General features: G+C 43.1%; 1 protein-coding gene across 2 annotated transcripts in view; it reads right to left on the bottom strand.

Annotated features, from left to right (window-relative positions):
- The window catches only part of LOC130282361 (proline-rich protein 2-like), a 91275-nt gene that overhangs the window by 11768 nt on the left and 59260 nt on the right, over nt 1-20247 (bottom strand). For both annotated transcript variants that reach the window (XM_056530533.1, XM_056530534.1), the window contains exon 2: nt 597-818. In XM_056530533.1, the coding sequence (XP_056386508.1) occupies nt 597-660 (64 nt within the window). In that variant the 5' untranslated portion in view covers nt 661-818. The remainder of the gene's footprint in view (nt 1-596; nt 819-20247) is intronic.

Below are 20247 nucleotides of genomic sequence, written 5' to 3'. Positions count from 1 at the left end.
GTGTTAAAATAGCAAAAAAGCTCTTTATTTTTTTTAAATGTCATGGTTTTTTGCATTGTAAAAAAAACCTACAAATGATATCAGCTTACTTTTACTATGTACATGAAGGACAACTTGTGACAAAAATGTCGGAATTATCGCGATTATCATATTGATAAAGTCAGACATCCCCAATTTGAAAAAGCAGGCCTGGTCTTTAAGGGGTTAAAGTGGTACTGTCATTAAAAACAACTTTTAACATTTTAATCAGAAAAAAAGGGGTTGATCAACAGTTGGGGATCGCACCATATCTAACTACTGAGACCCGCTGTGATTTTTAGTTCTTAGCCTGGGAAGCGGATGGCATTGCGCTCTCCTCTCTGGCCGTCCAAGAGATCTGTATATTTCTCTGCATAGATGCAATGTGGCTTCATACTATCAAGCCCAATGGGTTCAAGTCATTGAGATAGAGATTCTTTACACATAACTCTACAGTGTATGAACCCCTGTTGACACAGTTTAATGGAGAACAAATCAATCTTCATTTTCAATATTTGCCTTAAGAGAAGAACATCTATTCATACATTCTACAATTCTACAGTCAAAACAATTCTTACCAGGCTTGCCAGCTGGACCAGCAAGTGCTTGAACCACTAGGGCTAGGACGATGAGGTACTTCATGTCTGATGAATTCTTGGCTCTCTTTCCTAAAGAGAAGGAACAGAGCTGTCTGTGATGAGAACAGACACTCTCCCTGTATTTAAGGTCCTTCTTCAGCCCCTCCCCTTGTAAAGAAGGCTTTCCACTTTATAGAAACAGGTGAGGAGGACAGCATGAGTCTGCAAAAATAAATAAATGTAAAGAACAAATGGTCATGTGAGTGTAAATATGATATTGCCTAGTAATGTAAGCTGAAACAACATTACACCATTCATGTTCACTGCAGCATCTACGTGGCAAGGCATTGTATTGCAAATTCATGGAAATCAGAATTGTATGGTTTTTTTTTTCTGTCAGGTGATCTATAACATCACCACACATGATCATTTTGTTCAAACCATTGTACAATTATTCCTTTTAAATGTATTTCAGAAAGAAGTTGCATACTGTTTTATTATACTCTTATTTCAGTATATAAGCTGCATATGGTATGGTCAATATTTTTGATTAATATTACATAATGTATGTTTCCCCTGTAGAAGTACACATGCGGCACATTCATTGGTGTAGGGATACGTTGGTTGTTTATGTTTAGAATGAGAACATGGATAGTGACAAATTGCCATGCGACTATGCTGGCTATGATAGTGAGATGTCACAATACCTTATCAGAATTGGGGTTATTTAGTTTAGAAAAAAGAAGGCTTAGGGGAGACCTAATAACTATGTATAAATATATCAGGGGACCGTACAGAGATCTCTCCCATGATCTATTTATACCCAGGACTGTATCTATAACAAGGGGGCATCCTCTACGTCTAGAGGAAAGAAGGTTTCTACACCAGCACAGACGAGGGTTCTTTACTGTAAGAGCAGCAAGACTGTGGAATTCTCTGTCTGAGGAGGTGGTCATGGTGAACTCTGTAAAAGAGTACAAAACGGGTCTGGATGCATTTTTGGAGAGTAATAACATCGCTGGTTATGTATACTAGATTTATAGGGACAGAACGTTGATCCAGAGATCTATTCTGATTGCCATATTTGGAGTCAGGAAGGAATTTTTACCTCTAGTTTGAGGGTTTTTTGCCTTCCTGTGGATCAACTCAGTAGGGACTCATTAGGGTTATAGGTTGAACTATATGGACTCTGGTCTTTTTTCAACCTTATGAACTATGTTACTATGTTTTTATGTTACATAGGGCATTACAGCTTGTTGAATATGGGGCTATGAAGCTGCAAACTGGAAAGAGTGACCATGCTGACCCCTTTCTACAGTAAAGCAATTGCAAATATTTCTTCTAGCAATAGGGTCAGACTTTGTGGTCCCAACCACATCAAATACTACAGAATATGAAGTTACTGCTTATTAGATGTGCTCAGGTATAACATTTTTACTAGTTACGTCTACTAAGTTTTCAAAGGAGCTTTCAATCCTTTCCCACTCCGTGTCATAATTTCCCTTGCAAATATATTAAAATATATATTTGGTTTTCCAGGGAAGCATGGATAGATATCACTACTCTATATTCTTTAAAGTGAAAGTCCTGTTCAAGGTGCAAACATCTGTGCTGATTGATTTCTTCTATACTTCTAGGTGATAAGTGTCCCCAAGTGCAGTCACAAAAATCATCAAGAGCTACAAAGAAACTGGCTCACATGCAGACTTCCCCAGGAAAAGAAGACCAAGAGTCACCTCTGCTGCGGAGGATAAGTTCATCTGAGTCACCAGTCTCAGAAATCGCAGGTTAACAGCAGCTCAGATTAGAGACCAGGTCAATGCCACACAGAGTTCTAGCAGCAGACACATCTCTAGAACAATTGTTAAGAGGAGACTGTGTGAATCAGGCTTTCATGGTAGAATATCTGCTAGGAAACCACTGCTAAGGACAGGCAACAAGCAGAAGAGACTTGTTTGGGCTAAAGATCACAAGAAATTGACATTAGACCAGTGGAAATCTGTGCTTTGGTCTGATGAGTCCAAATTTGAGATCTTTGGTTCCAACCACAGTGTTTTTGTGCGATGCAGAAAAGGTGAACGGATGGACTCTACATGCCTGGGTCCCACCGTGAAGCATGGAGGAGGAGGTGTGATGTGTGGGGGTGCTTTGCTGGTGACACTGTTGGGGATTTATTCAAAATTGAAGGCATACTGAACCAGCATGGCTACCGCAGCATCTTGCAGCAGCATGCTATTTCATCCGATTTGCGTTTAGTTGGACCATCATTTATTATTCAACAGGACAATAACTCCAAATGCACCTCCAGGCTGTGTAAGGGCTATTTGACCATGAAGGAAAGTGATGGGGTGCTGCGCCAGATGACCTGGCCTCCACAGTCACCAGACCTGAACCCAATGAAGGCAAAAGTGCCAACAAGTGCTAAAAATCTCTGGGAACTCCTTCAAGACTGTTGGAAGACCATTTCAGGTGACTACCTTAAAGCTCATCGAGAGAATGCCAAGAGTGTGTAAAGCAGTAATCAAAGCAAAAGGTGGCTACTTTGAAGAACCTAGAATATGACATATTTTCAGTTGTTTCACACTTTTTTGTTATGTCTATAATTCCACATGTGTTAATTCATAGTTTTGATGCCCTCAGTGTGAATAGTGTGAATTTACAATTTTCATTGTCATGAAAATAAAGAAAACCCTTTGAATGAGAAGGTGTGTCCAAACTTTTGGTCTGTACTGTATATGTATATATATATATATATATATATATATATATATATATATATATATATATTAAACGTTGTGTGAATGCAGTGATAACATATGTAAGTGATTACAATACTAAAACTAAAAAGATGTGTTTATTGGGGAAAACTGTATCATTGAAAGCTGGCTTTAGTACCCTTTTCGGCATCCTCGATACTTGAGATACGATTGATCATGGATGCATAGAGGTTCCGTATGGCATCCTGCAGCACATTTCCCAACAGATTTTGCCAAAGTTGCTTTGCCATAAATTCTCAATTGGCCATAAATCTCGTAACCGGGCCAGCGGGGGAAACCTTCCTGGAAAAACCCTTGCTCTGTGTTGGTGAGCATTATTTTGCAGAAAAATGCCAGTTGGAAGCCCTATTATTAGAGCCAACACATGTGACTTTAGGAAGTCACTCCTCAGCAAAGGAAGGATTAAACCACTCACGACAAGGCTTCCATACTCTATCCCAACTGTAGTGGAATTCCAGAAAGAACCTGCATTCATCACTAAAAATGATACAGTTCCAGTCCATAGCAGTACAGGTTTCCTACTCATGGAACCACTGCAAACAAAGGTAACAGTGGATGCAGTCAATAGCTGGTCACATGGTGGGCACCGTGACACCACATTTTCTTCTGCTAAGCTCCTAGAAATAGTCTTGGATGAGACAGGGGTGAGGGTTGACTGGATGGTGAATAAAGAAACTGTGGAAGCTGCTTGTGCTTATTGGCAGATATGTCTGGGCTGTCTGGAGCCTGTTAGTTCTGTGTGCATGCCCTCATGTAACCACTGCTCTCCATACCTGCTAACAGCTTGGTAAGAATGGCCTAGATCATGGAAAATTCTTTGAAACAACAATGCTGCTTCTCTCAGTCCAATGTTGCATCCCCTCTCAAGGTCTGTCAACTGTGCAAAATGTCTTTGAGTGTGTCATAGAGGTATATCCAGCAGTCAACAATCACTCACCATGAGGAACACTACCCAAAAGTAATCTCTGAGAGCCATTTTTAAGGGCAATGCTTTCTTGTGGCAAGACCCAGTGTCTAATATTTACTAATGCAGCCTCCCAACACATAGGGAACTCCTGTCAGGAACTTCAGCTGTTCCATATATTGAACAGAGGCCTCTTTCTGTGGGGAAGGAGCTGCTCTCTGTATCAGGAAACTGCTGCAGCAACCAACTTTTGCACCAAATAGCACAATAGTAAATGCAACCATACCATGTTAGACTGCAGATAACCATGAATTCTGAAAAATAACAATGGCCGCACATGTAAAATAAAAGTTGGATAAATGGCTATTTCAGCCAACCATAATTAATAAATTATAACAGAGGGAGGAAGCAAAAAAGGGGGAACTTTTCCACTTCATGTACCTTGTGTGCCCTGCCCCTCCTCTATGGCTATCTGCACAATAGTCAGGAGACCGGGGGTGGGCCTCAGAAACTGGGCAGAGTTAAAGGAATGTGACTGTACACCCCAGTATACCCCTCACCCTTTGGCATGTCTCCTCCCCCTTGTGGGCCATTCAGCACTGCAGGAATGGGTCTGTGTGACTTACCGATACAGCTACTGGCTGCAAGGAAGAGGCAGCAACTAGTTTAGGGGTCCGGTCACAGCTTTGACCCTTGTGACCCCCTATTACTATGCCTCTGATAAATGCAACATTTCAAATTGATTTTATGCACCAGATCTACACCCAGAAGTACAGTAACATAGTAACATAATTCATAAGGTTGAAAAAAGACCAGAGTCCATCAAGTTCAACCCATAACCCTAATGAGTCCCCACTGAGTTAATCCAGAGGAAGGCAAAAAAAAACTCATACTAGAGGTAAAAATTCCTTCCCGACTCCAAATATGGCATCAGAATAAATCCCTGGATCAAGGTTCTGTCCATATAAATCTAATATACATAACCAGTAATGTTATTATTCTCCAAAAATGCATCCAGACCCGTTTTAAATTCTTTTACAGAGTTCCCCATGACCACCTCCTCCGGGAGAGAATTCCACAATCTCACTGCTCTTACAGTAAAGAACCCTCGTCTGTGCTGGTGTAGAAACCTACTTTCCTCTAGACGTAGAGGATGCCCCCTTGTTACAGATACAGTCCTGGGTATGAATAGATCATGGGAAAGATCTCTGTACGGTCCCCTGATATATTTATACATAGTTATTAGGTCTCCCCTAAGCCTTCGTTTTTCTAAACTAAATAACACTAATTCTGATAATCTTTCTGAGTACTGTAGTCCTCCCATTCCCCGTATTACCTTGGTTGCCCGTCTTTGAACCCTCTCCAGCTCCACTGTATCTTTCTTGTACACTGGTGCCCCGAACTGTGCACAGTATTCTATGTGTGGTCTGACTAATGATTTGTACAGCGGTAGAATTATTTCCTTGTCGTGGGCATCTATGCCCCTATTGATGCACCCCATAATTTTATTTGCCTTGGCAGCAGCTGCCCGACACTGGTCACTACAGCTACATTTACTATTAACTAAAACTCCCAAGTCCTTTTCCACATCAGTCGTCCCTAGTGTGCTCCCATTTAATACATAGTTCCAGCCAGGATTTTTCCTCCCCATGTGCATTACCTTACATTTATCAGTGTTGAACCTCATCTGCCATTTCCCAGCCCAAACCTCCAACCTATCCAGATCCATTTGTAACAGTGCCCTGTCCTCTATTGTGTTTAGCACTTTACAGAGTTTAGTATCATCTGCAAAGATTGCTACTTTACTACTCAACCCCTCTACAAGGTCATTAATGAATATATTAAATAGGACAGGACCCAATACTGACCCCTGTGGTACCCCACTAGTAACAGTCACCCAGTCAGAATAAGTACCATTAATAACCACCCTCTGTTTCCTATCACTGAGCCAGTTACTTACCCACTTACACACATTGTCCCCCAGCCCCATCCTTCTCATTTTATGCACCAGCCATTTATGTGGAACCGTATCAAATGCCTTGGAAAAATCCAGATATACGACATCCAGCGATTGCCCCTGGTCCAGTCTGGAGCTCACCTCCTCGTAGAAGCTGATCAGGTTAATTTGACAGGACCGATCCCTCATAAATCCATGCTGATATGGAGTCATACATTTATTTGTATCATGATATTCCAAAATAGCATCTCTTAGAAAACCCTCAAACAATTTACATACAACAGAGGTTAAACTAACAGGCCTATAATTTCCGGGGTCACCTTTTGTCCAATTTTTAAATATTGGCACCACTTTTGCCATGCGCCAGTCCTGGGGAACAGTCCCTGTTACTATAGTCCATGAATATTAAAAATAGAGGTCTGTCTATTACACTACATAATTTCTTTAGAACACGGGGGTGAATGCCATCTGGACCTGGTGATTTGTCTATTTTGAATTTTCGTAGGCGGCACTGTACTTCTTCCTGGGTTAGACAGGTGACCTGTAATGGGGAGTTTACCTTATCACACTGTATTTCACCTGGCATTTCATTTTCCTCGGTGAATACAGTGGAGAAGGATTTGTTTAATATATTTGCTTTTTCCTGATCACCGTTTATAATTTCTTCTTTATCATGTTTTAAAGGGCCTACACTTTCATTTTTGACCTTTTTGCTATTTATATAGTTAAAAACATTTTGGGGTTAGTTTTACTCTCTTTGGCAATGAGTCTTTCTGTCTCTATTTTTGCGGCTTTTATCTGTTTTTTACATATTTTACATTTTTCTCTATAGCTTTTTAATGCTTCTTCACTGCCTTCCTCTTTTAGTAGTTTAAATGCTTCATTTTTGTTATTTATTGCCCCCTTAACATTATTATTCATCCATATTGGTTTTCTTTTATTTCTGACCCTTTTATTCCCATAAGGTATATACATCTTACAGTGAGAGTTTAAGATATCTTTAAAGGTCTCCCATTTAGTGTCAGCATTCTTGTTTTTGAGGACATTACCCCATTTCATATTGTTAAGGGCTTCTCTGAGTTGATCAAACTTTGCCTTCCTAAAGTTCATTGTTTTTGTGGCCCCTCGAGAGATTCCCTTATTGAAGAACAAGTTATAACGTATTATATTATGATCACTATTTCCTAGGTGTCCTTCTACCTGCACATTAGTTACTCTGTCAGTAGTGCAAGTAATTTTATTTTACTGTTGACTCTGACCTTTCCCAGCATTTCATGCGGTCAGTGACATTATGTCATAACTCACATGGTATCCAGGAGGCGTGGCAATGCTGCAGTAGTTGTGTGTATAGTTTACTATTATTATTACATTGTAAATCCCTTTAACCCTACTATCTGCCTACCCACCTCAGCATTGCTATGCCCCCCAACCCCCCCCCCCCCCCCCGGAGACCATGTGGCATATGACATATTGTCTCTGGCTGCATGAAATTCTGGGAAAGCACAGAGAAAACAATAAAATTTAAAAGACTTGCATTACAGAACTTTTGGGTGTGGGTCCTGTATATGAAAAGGGGACAAATCGGCGCATGGAGGTAATAGAAGCATATCACACAGTATTATAATCACAGAGAAGCGATATCGTGCACTCACCGCATAGTTCGCGTATTCAATCCTGGAGGCTAAGGGTCCGGGAGACGTCCATGGATGTATTTGAAGCGCTCGGAAACAACACCAGCCGTTTCCCACGGTAATCCCATAACAGGGATTACCGTGTGAAACGGCTGGTGTTGCCTCCGAGCGCTTCTAACACAGTTATGGATGTCTCCGGACCCTGAGCCTCCAGGATTGAATACAGGAACTACGTGGTGAGTGCACGATATTGCTTCTCTGTGATTTTACTATTGGTTACTATACACTAGATTCGTTGCACCCCGCAGGCGTCTCTCTTCATTGACGATACAGAGGATTGCGGCCCGTGTTACATATATATACAAGCGGACACAGTATTAGTGGCCTTCCATATAATGGTGTGCCTCTTCCCTTTCTTCTCCATTAGATTATTTGACACAGTATTATAACTTGGCATCATGGGCTCAAAAGACAAAGAAAACAAATCCTGAAATACCCCTTTAACTCTCTTTATCATTATAAATAGAAGAACTTGATTCATCCTAATTGACACACAGGCAAAAAAAATGCCTAAACTAAATATTAAGACAAAACTCAATTTCCCATATCTATAACAGAAATTCTTAACATGATTGTTATCCTCTTCACTTACCTCCATACCAAGTATCTTTGGACGGGTTGAAATCAAATTGCTATGCCTACTGTCAAAGTGCCATTACCTGCGGTTTCCCCCCTCTGGGCAACCCCTTACCTCATCCTTAGGTACCCCAGAAACCCAGATTACCCTGGTTGGGAATCATTTATATGTAGCCTCAGTATTTTTAAAATGTAAAGGAAACTGTATGAGTTAAAGAAAGTTCAATAATGACAAAATTCTTCCATTATTCTTTCAATGCCAAACACTCATCCAACAAGTAAATAAAGTCTATACAGTTGGTCACCTACAGTCATTTCTAAGAATCACCAAAAGCTGAGAACTAACTCAGGAAATGACTGAAAGTCATGTGAGATTTTGTTAGGGGTTAAGACTGTGAATATGTGTTTTGTACCTGTCATGCTATTGTTAGATCTCAGTTTTCATACCTAAAGCCATTGTGTGTAGAACTCCATAGGGCTTATATGAGAACACACCCAGTCTTTCTATATAAAAATAATGATTTTTTTTTTTTTTTTAACAATTGGAGATGGCTGTCTACAAGATTATGTTATGTGCTATGAATGGGCTATTTTTAGTAAACATTATCCCTCTCAGTTATTATTTTATTATTCTGTTTTCTGAGGGTTCATTACAGCGTTCTACATAGTTTAATGTTTAGGATTACACCCTATATATGTATTCTTCCCACGATCAGGATTACAGTATGTGCGGTTTCATCTACTGTGTGCACTGAATGATCTTCCTGGCTCTTTCACATTAAAGCTAGGAAATGTTTTAACTATGATAAAGGTGTGGATTTCTCATAGTACTATTTAAGATTTTCAAGAGGTTATTTGAAGGCTATGGATACATTTAACCTCATAGATTTTTTTTATTGTATTGCTTGTACTTTTACAAATAAAACAGATTTGCAATTGGTTTTTATTAAAGCAAATATATCCAAACTAAGAAAACTAATTCACAATTTTACAAAAAAATTCTGACTCATCTGAACACGAATTGTTTGTAAATTGCATCAGAAGAACCTGTCAAGGACTGCTATTATACTTGCTAAGCAGCGAGGCATACATTGTGCAGTGAATGTGTACTCTGGTAAGTGGCGTTATTTGCTTCTAACCTAGTATTTGCTTCTAACCTGGTGAGCGCCACAGATCTTTTTCTTCCAGTGAAATATTGCTATGAATGGATTGTTGACTTTTTGCTGAGCACTAAGGGTGTATATTGAAGTTTTTAGGACAGATTGGTAATTGCCAATGCAAAAGTCTGCAAACTGCTATTTACTATAATATCTATAATATACTACTGTATACTGTTACATATATATCAGAAATGATTAGCAGATTGTAAAACTGCAATCATATGCCATAAGGTGGATGTTCTTTTAAGTAACAGTATAATTTTGTAGTCCTGGTTGTCACTGTTACCCCCCTCAGCCCCTATAGCTATGCTAGTGCTCACAAAGAATTCCCCAGAGTGTATCTGTAGTATCAAGTGAGTCTTCTATGGCCGATAGCACCCAGCTCTCTATGGGTCACATGGTTGCTGCTTTCCCTGCTGGGGAGGAGAGGTAAAGTGTACCTGTCTTTAACAAAAACTTTTCATATAATGTAAAAATTACCATTATATGTATATTTGTAATATAGATTGGTTAAAAAAATGTGTATATATATCCCTACAGCTATTGTCTGTGTCTCTGTGAGGAGACCAAATACAGGAAGTGTGGGTGGACAAGAAGAGGTCTGTGCACTGAGAACAATCAGGGCTCTGTGCACTGGGAACAAGCAGGGCTCTGTACACTGAGGACAAGCAGGGCTCTGTACACTGAGGACAAGCAGGGCTATGTGCACTGGGGACAATCAGGGCTCTGTACACTGGGGACAAGCAGGGCTCTGTGCACTGGCGACAAGCAGAGCTCTGTGTATTGAGGACAAGCAGGGCTCTGAACACTGGGGACAAGCAGGGCTCTGTACACTGAGGACAAGCAGAGCTCTGTGCACTGGGGACAATCAGGGCTCTGTACACTGGGGACAAGCTGGTCTCTGTGCACTGAGAATGAGCAGGGCTCTGTGCACTGAGGACTAGCAGGGCTCTGTACACTGAGGACAAGTAGGGTTCTGTACACTGGGGACAAGCAGGGCTCTGTACACTGAGGACAAGCTGGGCTATGTGCACTGAGGATGAGCAGGGCTCTGTACACTGAGGACAATCAGGGCTCTGTGCACTGAGGACAATCAGGGCTCTGTGCACTGGGGACAAGCTGGGCTATGTGCACTGAGGATGAGCAGGGCTCTGTGCACTGAGGACAAGCAGGGATCTCTGCACTGAGGACAATCAGGGCTCTGTGCACTGGTGATAATCAGGGCTCTGTGCACTGGTGACAATCAGGGCTCTGTACACTGGTGACAATCAGGGCTCTGTGCACTGGTGACAATCAGGGCTCTGTACACTGATGGCAAGCATGGCTCTGTACACTGAGGACAAGTAGGGCTCTGTACACTGAGGAAAAGCAGGGCTCTGTACACCATGGATAAGCAGGGCTCTGTACACTGGGGACAAGCAGAGCTCTGTGCACTGGGGACAAGTAGGGCTCTGTGCACTGGCAACAAGCAGGGCTCTGTGTACTGAGGACAAGCAGGGCTCTGTGTACTGAGGACAAGCAGGGCTCTGTACACTGAGGACAAGTAGGGTTCTGTACACTGGTGACAATCAGGGCTCTGTGCACTGGTGACATTCAGGGCTCTCTGCACTGGTGACAATCAGGGCTCTGTGCACTGGTGACAATCAGGGCTCTGTAAACTGGGGACAAGCAGGGCTCTGTACACTGGGGACAAGCAGGGCTCTGTACACTGGGGACAAGCTGGTCTCTGTGCACTGAGAATGAGCAGGGCTCTGTGCACTGAGGACTAGCAGGGCTCTGTACACTGAGGACAAGTAGGGTTCTGTACACTGGGGACAAGCAGGGCTCTGTACACTGAGGACAAGCTGGGCTATGTGCACTGAGGATGAGCAGGGCTCTGTACACTGAGGACAATCAGGGCTCTGTGCACTGAGGACAATCAGGGCTCTGTGCACTGGGGACAAGCTGGGCTATATGCACTGAGGATGAGCAGGGCTCTGTGCACTGAGGACAAGCAGGGATCTCTGCACTGAGGACAATCAGGGCTCTGTGCACTGGTGATAATCAGGGCTCTGTGCACTGGTGACAATCAGGGCTCTGTACACTGGTGACAATCAGGGCTCTGTGCACTGGTGACAATCAGGGCTCTGTACACTGATGGCAAGCATGGCTCTGTACACTGAGGACAAGTAGGGCTCTGTACACTGAGGAAAAGCAGGGCTCTGTACACCATGGATAAGCAGGGCTCTGTACACTGGGGACAAGCAGAGCTCTGTGCACTGGGGACAAGTAGGGCTCTGTGCACTGGCAACAAGCAGGGCTCTGTGTACTGAGGACAAGCAGGGCTCTGTGTACTGAGGACAAGCAGGGCTCTGTACACTGAGGACAAGTAGGGTTCTGTACACTGGTGACAATCAGGGCTCTGTGCACTGGTGACATTCAGGGCTCTCTGCACTGGTGACAATCAGGGCTCTGTGCACTGGTGACAATCAGGGCTCTGTAAACTGGGGACAAGCAGGGCTCTGTACACTGGGGACAAGCAGGGCTCTGTACACTGAGGACAAGCAGGGCTCTGTACGCTGAGGACAAGTAGGGCTCTGTACACTGAGTACAAGTAGGGCTCTTTGCACTGGGGATAATAAGGGCTCTGTACACTGGGGACAAGCAGGGCTCTGTGCACTGGCGACAAGCAGGGCTCTGTGTATTGAGGACAAGCAGGGCTCTGTACACTGGGGACAAGCTGGGCTATGTGCACTGAGGATGAGCAGGGCTCTGTGCACTTAGGACAATCAGGGCTCTGTGCACTGAGGACAATCAGGGCTCTGTGCACTGGGGACAAGCTGGGCTATGTGCACTGAGGATGAGAAGGGCTCTGTGCACTAAGGACTAGCAGGGCTCTGTGCACTGGTGACAATCAGGGCTCTGCGCACTGGTGACAATCAGGGTTCTGTGCACTGGTGACAATCAGGGCTCTGTACACTGGGGGCAAGCATGGCTCTGTACACTGAGGACAAGTAGGGCTCTGTACACTGAGGAAAAGCAGGGCTCTGTACACCATGGACAAGCAGGGCCCTGTACACTGGGGACAAGCAGAGCTCTGTGCACTGGCGACAAGCAGGGCTCTGTACACTGAGGACAAGCAGGGCTCTTTGTACTGAGGACAAGCAGGGCTCTGTACACTGAGGACAATCAGGGCTCTGTGCACTGAGGACAATCAGGGCTCTGTGCACTGGGGACAATCTGGGCTCTGTGCACTGGGGACAAGCAGGGCTCTGTACACCATGGACAAGCAGGGCTCTGTACACTGGGGACAAGCAGGGCTCTGTGAACTGGGGACACGCAGGGCTCTGTACACTGAGGGCAAGCAGGCCTATATGCACTGAGGACAAGCAGGGCTCTGTACACTGGGGACAAGTAGGGCTCTGTGTACTGAGGACAAGCAGGACTCTGTACACTGAGGACAAGTAGGGTTCTGTACACTGGTGACAATCAGGGCTCTGTGCACTGGTGACAATCAAGGCAATGTGCACTGGTGACAATCAGGGCTCTGTGCTCTGGTGACAATCAGGGTTCTGTACACTGGGACAAGCAGGGCTCTGTACACTGGGGACACGCAGGGCTCTGCACACTGAGGACAAGCAGGGCTCTGTACACTGGGGACAAGCAGGGCTCTGTACACTGAGGACAAGTTGGCTATGTGCACTGAGGATGAGCAGGGCCCTGTGCACTGAGGACAATCAGGGCTCTGTGCACTGAGGACAATCAGGGCTCTGTGCACTGGGGACAAGCTGGGCTATGTGCACTGAGGATGAGAAGGGCACTGTGCACTGTGGACAAGCAGGCCTCTGTGCACTGGTGACAATCAGGGCTCGGCACACTGGTAACAATCAGGGCTCTGTGCACTGGTGACAATCAGGGCTCTGTACACTGAGGAAAAGCAGGGCTCTTTACACCATGGACAAGCAGGGCCCTGTACACTGGGGACAAGCAGAGCTCTGTGCACTGGGGACAAGTAGGGCTCTGTGCACTGGCGACAAGCAGGGCTCTGTGTACTGAGGACAAGCAGGGCTCTGTACACTGAGGACAATCAGGGCTCTGTGCACTGAGGACAATCAGGGCTCTCTGCAGTGGGGTCAATAAGGGCTCTGTGCACTGGGGACAAGCAGGGCTCTGTACACCATGAAAAAGCAGGGCTTTGTACATTGAGGACAAGCAGAGCTCTGTGCATTGGGGACAATCAGGGCTTTGTACACTGAGGACAAGCAGGGCTATATGCACTGAGGACAAGCAGGGCTCCGTACACTGGGAACAAGCAGGGCTCTGTGCACTGTGGACAAGCAGGGCTTTGTGCACTGAGGACAAGCAGGACTCTATACACTGAGGACAATCAGAGCTCTGTGCATTGGGGACAATCATGGCTCTGCACACTGGGGACAAACAGGCCTATATGCACTGAGGACAAGCAGGACTCTATACACTGGGGACAAACAGGGCTCTGTACACTGGGGACAAGCAGGGCTCTGTACACTGAGGACAAGCAGGACTCTGTACACTGAGGACAATCAGAGCTCTGTGCATTGAGGACAATCAGGGCTCTGTACACTGAGGACAAGCAGGGCTCTGTGCACTAAGGACAAACAGGGTTCGGTGCACTGGGGACAATCAGGGCTCTGTACTCTGAGGACAATCAGAGCTCTGTGCATTGGGGACAATCAGGGCTCTGTACACTGGGGGACAAACAGGGCTCTGTGCACTGAGGACAAACAGGGCTCTGTACACTGAGGACAAGCAGGGCTATATGCACTGAGGACAAGCAGGGCTCGGTGCACTGGGGAAAATCAGGGCTCTGTACACTGGGGACAAGCAGGGCTCTGTACACTGAGGACAAGCAGGGCTCTGCTCTCAGATGGGTTCTCAAGATGGGTTGCCAGGGAAGAACAGGGACCTACCCGTCCTTCCCGCTGATCAGTAATTGCTTAAGCAGCCCTTAGCAATTGAGCACCAAAAACATAGATCAATGTAATGCAATAGCATTTCATTAATCTATGTAAGCCATCTAATGATGGCTTATGATAGGCCCCTGGGGGAGGGGGGGGGGGGTAATGTTAAAACTACAGCTCATGGTTTAAAAATAAAAAAGTTATAGGGGTCAGAACATGGCATTAACCTTTTTTTTCCCCCTCAAGTTTTCAATATATTTTTACTTTAAAACGAAACAAAAATTACCCAAGTTTGGTATCATTGAAGTCATACTGACCAATACAATAAAGATGGCATGTCAGATTTACCGTATGGTGAACCCTGAAAAAATTATTGCCCCACAAATTTGTGCAATTCCATTTTTTTTTTACATTTTGCCATATATATATATATATATATATATATATTTTTTTTTTTTTTTTTATGGCTTTGTAATACATTATGTGATAAAATAAAGTATCAATTAAATGTACAATTTGTCCCTTAACTCCTTAAATGGGCACTCTCATTAAAACTAATTTTTGCTATTGCACTCCGGAGGCTGCATTCACACTACGGAATTCTCGCGGCTGAATTCCGCAAGCAGAGATTCCGCCTGGCGGCCGCCGCCGAGGATACTTCGGCGCTAGGGCCGCGGGGCACTGAGCCATCACCATTGACGGCTATGGTCCGCTCGGGAATTCTGCACAAAGAATGAACATGTTCTTTCTTTGCGAGGAGCACTTTCCGCTGTGTGAACGGGTCTTGCGGAAACCCGTACACACTAATTCCGCCCGGAAATCCCGCAGCAATTCCGTAATGTACCCTTATGGTAAATGAAAAATATTTGTAATATACTTTGTTTAAAAAAATGATGTTTTCTATGTTTTATTTGTGCTTAAAAAAGCTGAAGAACACATTTTCCCCCAACTCATACACAGACTTTGGACCAAAGCCCAAACACAGGAAGTGCCGCCTGAAGTGCTGAGGTGGGGGGGTGACCAATCAACAGCATATGGACCTGAACACGGAAGCCCGCACACAGCGTCCGGAACAATAAACTTCCGGACGCTGGGGAGTGGAGCTTCCGACACAGGGCAGTGGAGTATTCCTTTAATACCATGCCAGTGATCTGTGTAAAAGATCAGTGTATGTAATGTTATAGGCTCCTATGGGAACTATAACATTGAAAAAAAAAAAGTTAAAAAAAAGTGTTAACATTTAACCCCTTCCCTAATAAAAGTTTGAATCACCCCCTTTTTCCCATAAAAAAAATAAAACAGTGTAAATAAAAATCAACACATGTGGTATCGCCGTGTGCATAAATGTCCGAACTAGAAAAAGATATTGTTAATTAAACCGCACGGTCAATGGCGTACACGTAAAAGAATTCCAAAGTCCAAAAAAGCGTATTTTTGATTAATTTTCAGACCATTAAAAAATGTATAAAAAGTGATCAAAAAGTCCGATCAAAACAAAAATGGTACCGATAAAAACTTCAGATCACAGCACAAAAAATGAGCCCTAATACCGCCCTGTACATGGAAATAAAATAAAAAAAAGTTATAGGGGTCAGAAAAGGACATTTTTAAACGTATAAATTTATCCAGGAGTACGACAAAATTAAACCTATATAAGTAGGGTACCATTTTAACCGTATGGAGCTACAGAATAATGTGTCATTTTTACCAAAATATGCGCTGCGTAGAAACGGAAGCCCCCAAAGGTTACAAAAGAGCTTTTTTTCTTCGATTTTGTTGCACAATTATTTTTTTTTCTGTTTCGCCGTGGATTTTTGGGTAACATGACTAATGTCACTGCAAAGTAGAATTGGTGACGCAAAATATAAGCCATAATATGGATTTTTAGGTGGAAAATTGAAAGTGTTCTGATTTTTAAAAGGTAAGGAGGAAAAAATGAAAATGCAAAAACTGAAAAACCCTGCGTTCTTAAGGGGTTAAGTAAGAAACCCTAACATTTTCAGTGGTAAAATAAAAAAGTTATGAAAGTGAGGAGCAAAAAAACATGAGCCTAAAAAGAAAAAAAAATTCTTGGTCATGAAGGGGTAAAGGACGTGTTAGCCCCACCACCAGTGATGGCTTACCAGCAGAGTGATGACAAGGAAGCAGCTCTTCCCTGGCAGCAAAAAACAAACAAACAAACAAAAAAATAAATAAAAAATTTGCGTGCATTACTTCAGTCACTAAGTTTCTATCCTGGCAAGCATGATTGTTGAGGAGGCACCAGAGATTTGTTTTACACTTTTTTGTTATTTAGATTTAATAGGGAAGGCTTATACGGTTTATAAGGAGGGGCAACACTCAACTCTGCTTTGATAAGCAGTTTTAGCAGTCAAAGGCAGCTTGTCCAGCAATTAAATGTGATTTGCAAGACATTATTCATTGCATGTACCTTATGATCCTTTCCAGGCACAGCAGACAGTTTTGAGTCAGCAAAAGGGCAGTCAACTGCAGTAAGTAAGCATTGCTGCTGGCAGTTTACCGTAGGGCAGTGCAGGTTCGGGTTGGACTGTTGTTATCGGCACAAATGTTCCAGTTGTGGAGGAGTGCATAGCTTGTCCAGCTGCTTTAGAAAAGGACAGAGGCCTGGATTCTGAGTAGAAGAGACAAGACCCCAGTAAGAACATATAGGATGTTCCTTTATCTAAGGGCCTATCCATATACACAGGCTGCTTTTCTATTATTTCATGAGTTTAGGGACTGTTTTAGTATCCTTAGCATGTTACCATTTCAGGAGGAGACAATGTGCAATTAGCCCTTTGGCTTTGTGCATCAGTCAGATGTTACAAAAAAGCTTTTTAAGAAACTGGTAGCCTTACATATGGTGGGCCCACACCCAAATCGCCCATACAAGGTTTTTACATTTACCCTCTGGGTTTGGTTCTGAAAAAAGAACATAAGCAATTCCGTCTCATTCCCCACTTGTCTTACCATGAAGGTGAGTCAGTGAATAATGGCATTAAATCTAAGTAGTGTATACATTGTTATACATTGTTAGATAAAACATTGATCTGGGTGTGAAAATATGGTTGGAGTGCATTGTTGGCAGAAACAGACATAGAGTCATCTTTGTACACCCAGATAGGTTTTATTTGCTAGGTTGTTGGTAGTGTCAGTATTTTGTTGACCACTGTCTTCAGATGGTTTGCTCTTGTGCGCCCTGTTTGAGACATTTAGCACCTTCCTTAAATAAGTAATGTGCAGGGAGTCCTTGTGGATCTGGGCAGGTCACAAGTGTGTTCTTTGCACATCATGAAGAGAGTGGCAGATAATTTTTGTTTCCCCTGGATCCAGACAAGACAGAGTCCAGTCACATTGGTTAAGTTTTTGATTGTGGATGGGGGATTATGATTGACACGGCACTCATGGAATGCCGCTTTATGGAGGACATCATTCAGGACTTGAGGTAGATGGTAGCTAGGGCTTTTCAAGTTAAGAAGCTCATTATTAAAGTGCTGCAATCTCTCTTAGAGTGTGCAATGTTAAATTGCCTGTCATGTCCATGTGGATAATGACCCGGTAGTGATCTTCTGCAGGCGTTTGTCTATAGCTATGGCTAGTGCACATTTCCCTAGTATTTTTTCTTGCTTATCAGTGATTTTGAAGGAAGACTTGCTCTTAAGTGCTGAAGAGCAATGACTTTACTTCTCATTTGTTCAGCATCCAAGTGGCAATGGAAGCAACTAGTTGGGGTTTGAGTTTGAAGGTAATGAGATGGATAAAAGGTGAGAGTCGGAACATTTTAGTTTATGTGTGTTCTGTCATTTGCTGTGATTTATGGTGTTACTGGTATGGGCTAACTGTTGTTTGGCAGCTTGGGCATTTGAAGTTTTATTTTTAGGGTTTTTTGTGCTTTTTTGCATTCTCAGGGCCTGGTTTGAAATTTGGGGCACTCCTTTGTGCATTGAGGTAGTGTTAGAGATGAAGTGTTGACCAGTAAGAAAACTGTTGTCCTTTCTCAGATCAGAAGTCCAGGTCAGATGGTAAGGAGCACAAAGCTTAATGTGGAGTTCTTTGCTGCTGGTAATACACTATTCTGCGTGATTAGATCAGGCTCCAGAAATATTTGTTGTGCATGTCGTCAGCAATGACATGGGCATTAACTCCTAAAAGAATTGTTGAGGGAAATTAAATTGGATTGACTTAGGTTGTGGGTGACTTTTCCCAACCTGACAATTGTGTGCTCAGATGTCGTGGCCTGCAGAGTTTGGAAACAACGAGTGGCATTAACTGGGCTTGTGCAAAACTGAATACAGTGTTAGGCAGATTTGTAGCCAGAAATAGCAGCATTGTGGTTAAGCACAGGGATTTGAATGGGGGCAAATAGTGATTTATGGAGGGCAAATGGGGTTCTCAACATCATTGGCTTGGGAATTTGGACCTTAGTGATTAAGGAAGGAATTGAGAGAGCCCTGTGTAACCATATATAAGGAGTCATACATGGTCATCATTACATGGGAATTCAGGCATGATTTAGGCTTGATTGTGGATGTCTATTTCCCATGGTACTGATGGGCTTGGGTTTGAAACTCAGCAAAATGTGCAACTTCCTGCAGGCAGGGTCCCCATGGGGTTGGCGACTCTGTCCCATATTGTGGTCCTCTATCCAGGTGCAGTATGGCAGAGGGCATTGGCCAGAGACTGGGGTGAAACTATTTTGGTAAGCGATTATGACCTTCAAGCACTCTGTATTCTGGATAAGTGTTAATTGTAAATTATTATTTAATGGTGGATATCTAATGTTGTTTTGCAGTATTGCAAGTTATATAGTTACATGTGACTACTGTGTTGATCCAGAGAAAGTCAAAAATCCCCCATGAGGCTTATACCAATTGCCCCATGACAAAGGAAAGCAGGCTTACCAACTCCAATACAGCAATCAGAATAAATTCCTGGATAAACATTCTATCTCCTTAAATCTAGTATTCAAAACTTATAATATATTTTTTCCAGAAAAACATCCAGGCTCCCCTTGAACTTGTTTATTGAGTCAGACGTCATAACATCATGTGGCAGTGAGTTCCATAGTATTACTGCTCTTAGAGTAAAAAATCCCCCTCTTTGTAACATCTTCTTTCCTCTAAACATAGGCTAGTAACCATGACAAGGGGACACCCTCTAGGTATAAAAAGATCACTGGAAAGATCTCTGTACTGTCCATTCAAATATTTGCACATTGTGATCAGATCGCCCCTAATATGTTTTTTTCTGCAAACTAAATAACCCCAAGATTGATAACCTGTCTTGGTCCTGTAATCCTCCCATACCATTAATTACCTTGTTGCCCTCCTCTGCCCCTTCTCCAGTTCAGTCACATCTTTCCTATATACAGGTGCCCAAGATACTCCACAATGTGGTCTGACTAGTAATCTATACAGAGGCAAAACGATGTTCTTCTCACAAGCCTGTATGCCTCTCTCGATACATGCCATGACTTTATTAGCCTTGGCAGCAGCTGCCTGGCACTGATGACTAAAGTTGAGCTTAATGTCCACCAGTACCTCCAAGTCCTTTTCGGTAGAAGTATTGCCTAATATTTTACTATTTAGCACATAATATTTTACTATTTAGCACATAATTGTACTTTTAGTTTTTACGACCCAAGTGCATACAGTAATCTTATACTTG

This window comes from Hyla sarda, chromosome 7, assembly GCF_029499605.1.
Source record: "Hyla sarda isolate aHylSar1 chromosome 7, aHylSar1.hap1, whole genome shotgun sequence".
NCBI classification, from domain to species: domain Eukaryota; kingdom Metazoa; phylum Chordata; class Amphibia; order Anura; family Hylidae; genus Hyla; species Hyla sarda.
Note: the sequence above shows the minus strand (reverse complement) of the source record. Positions and strands in the feature narration are given on the sequence as shown.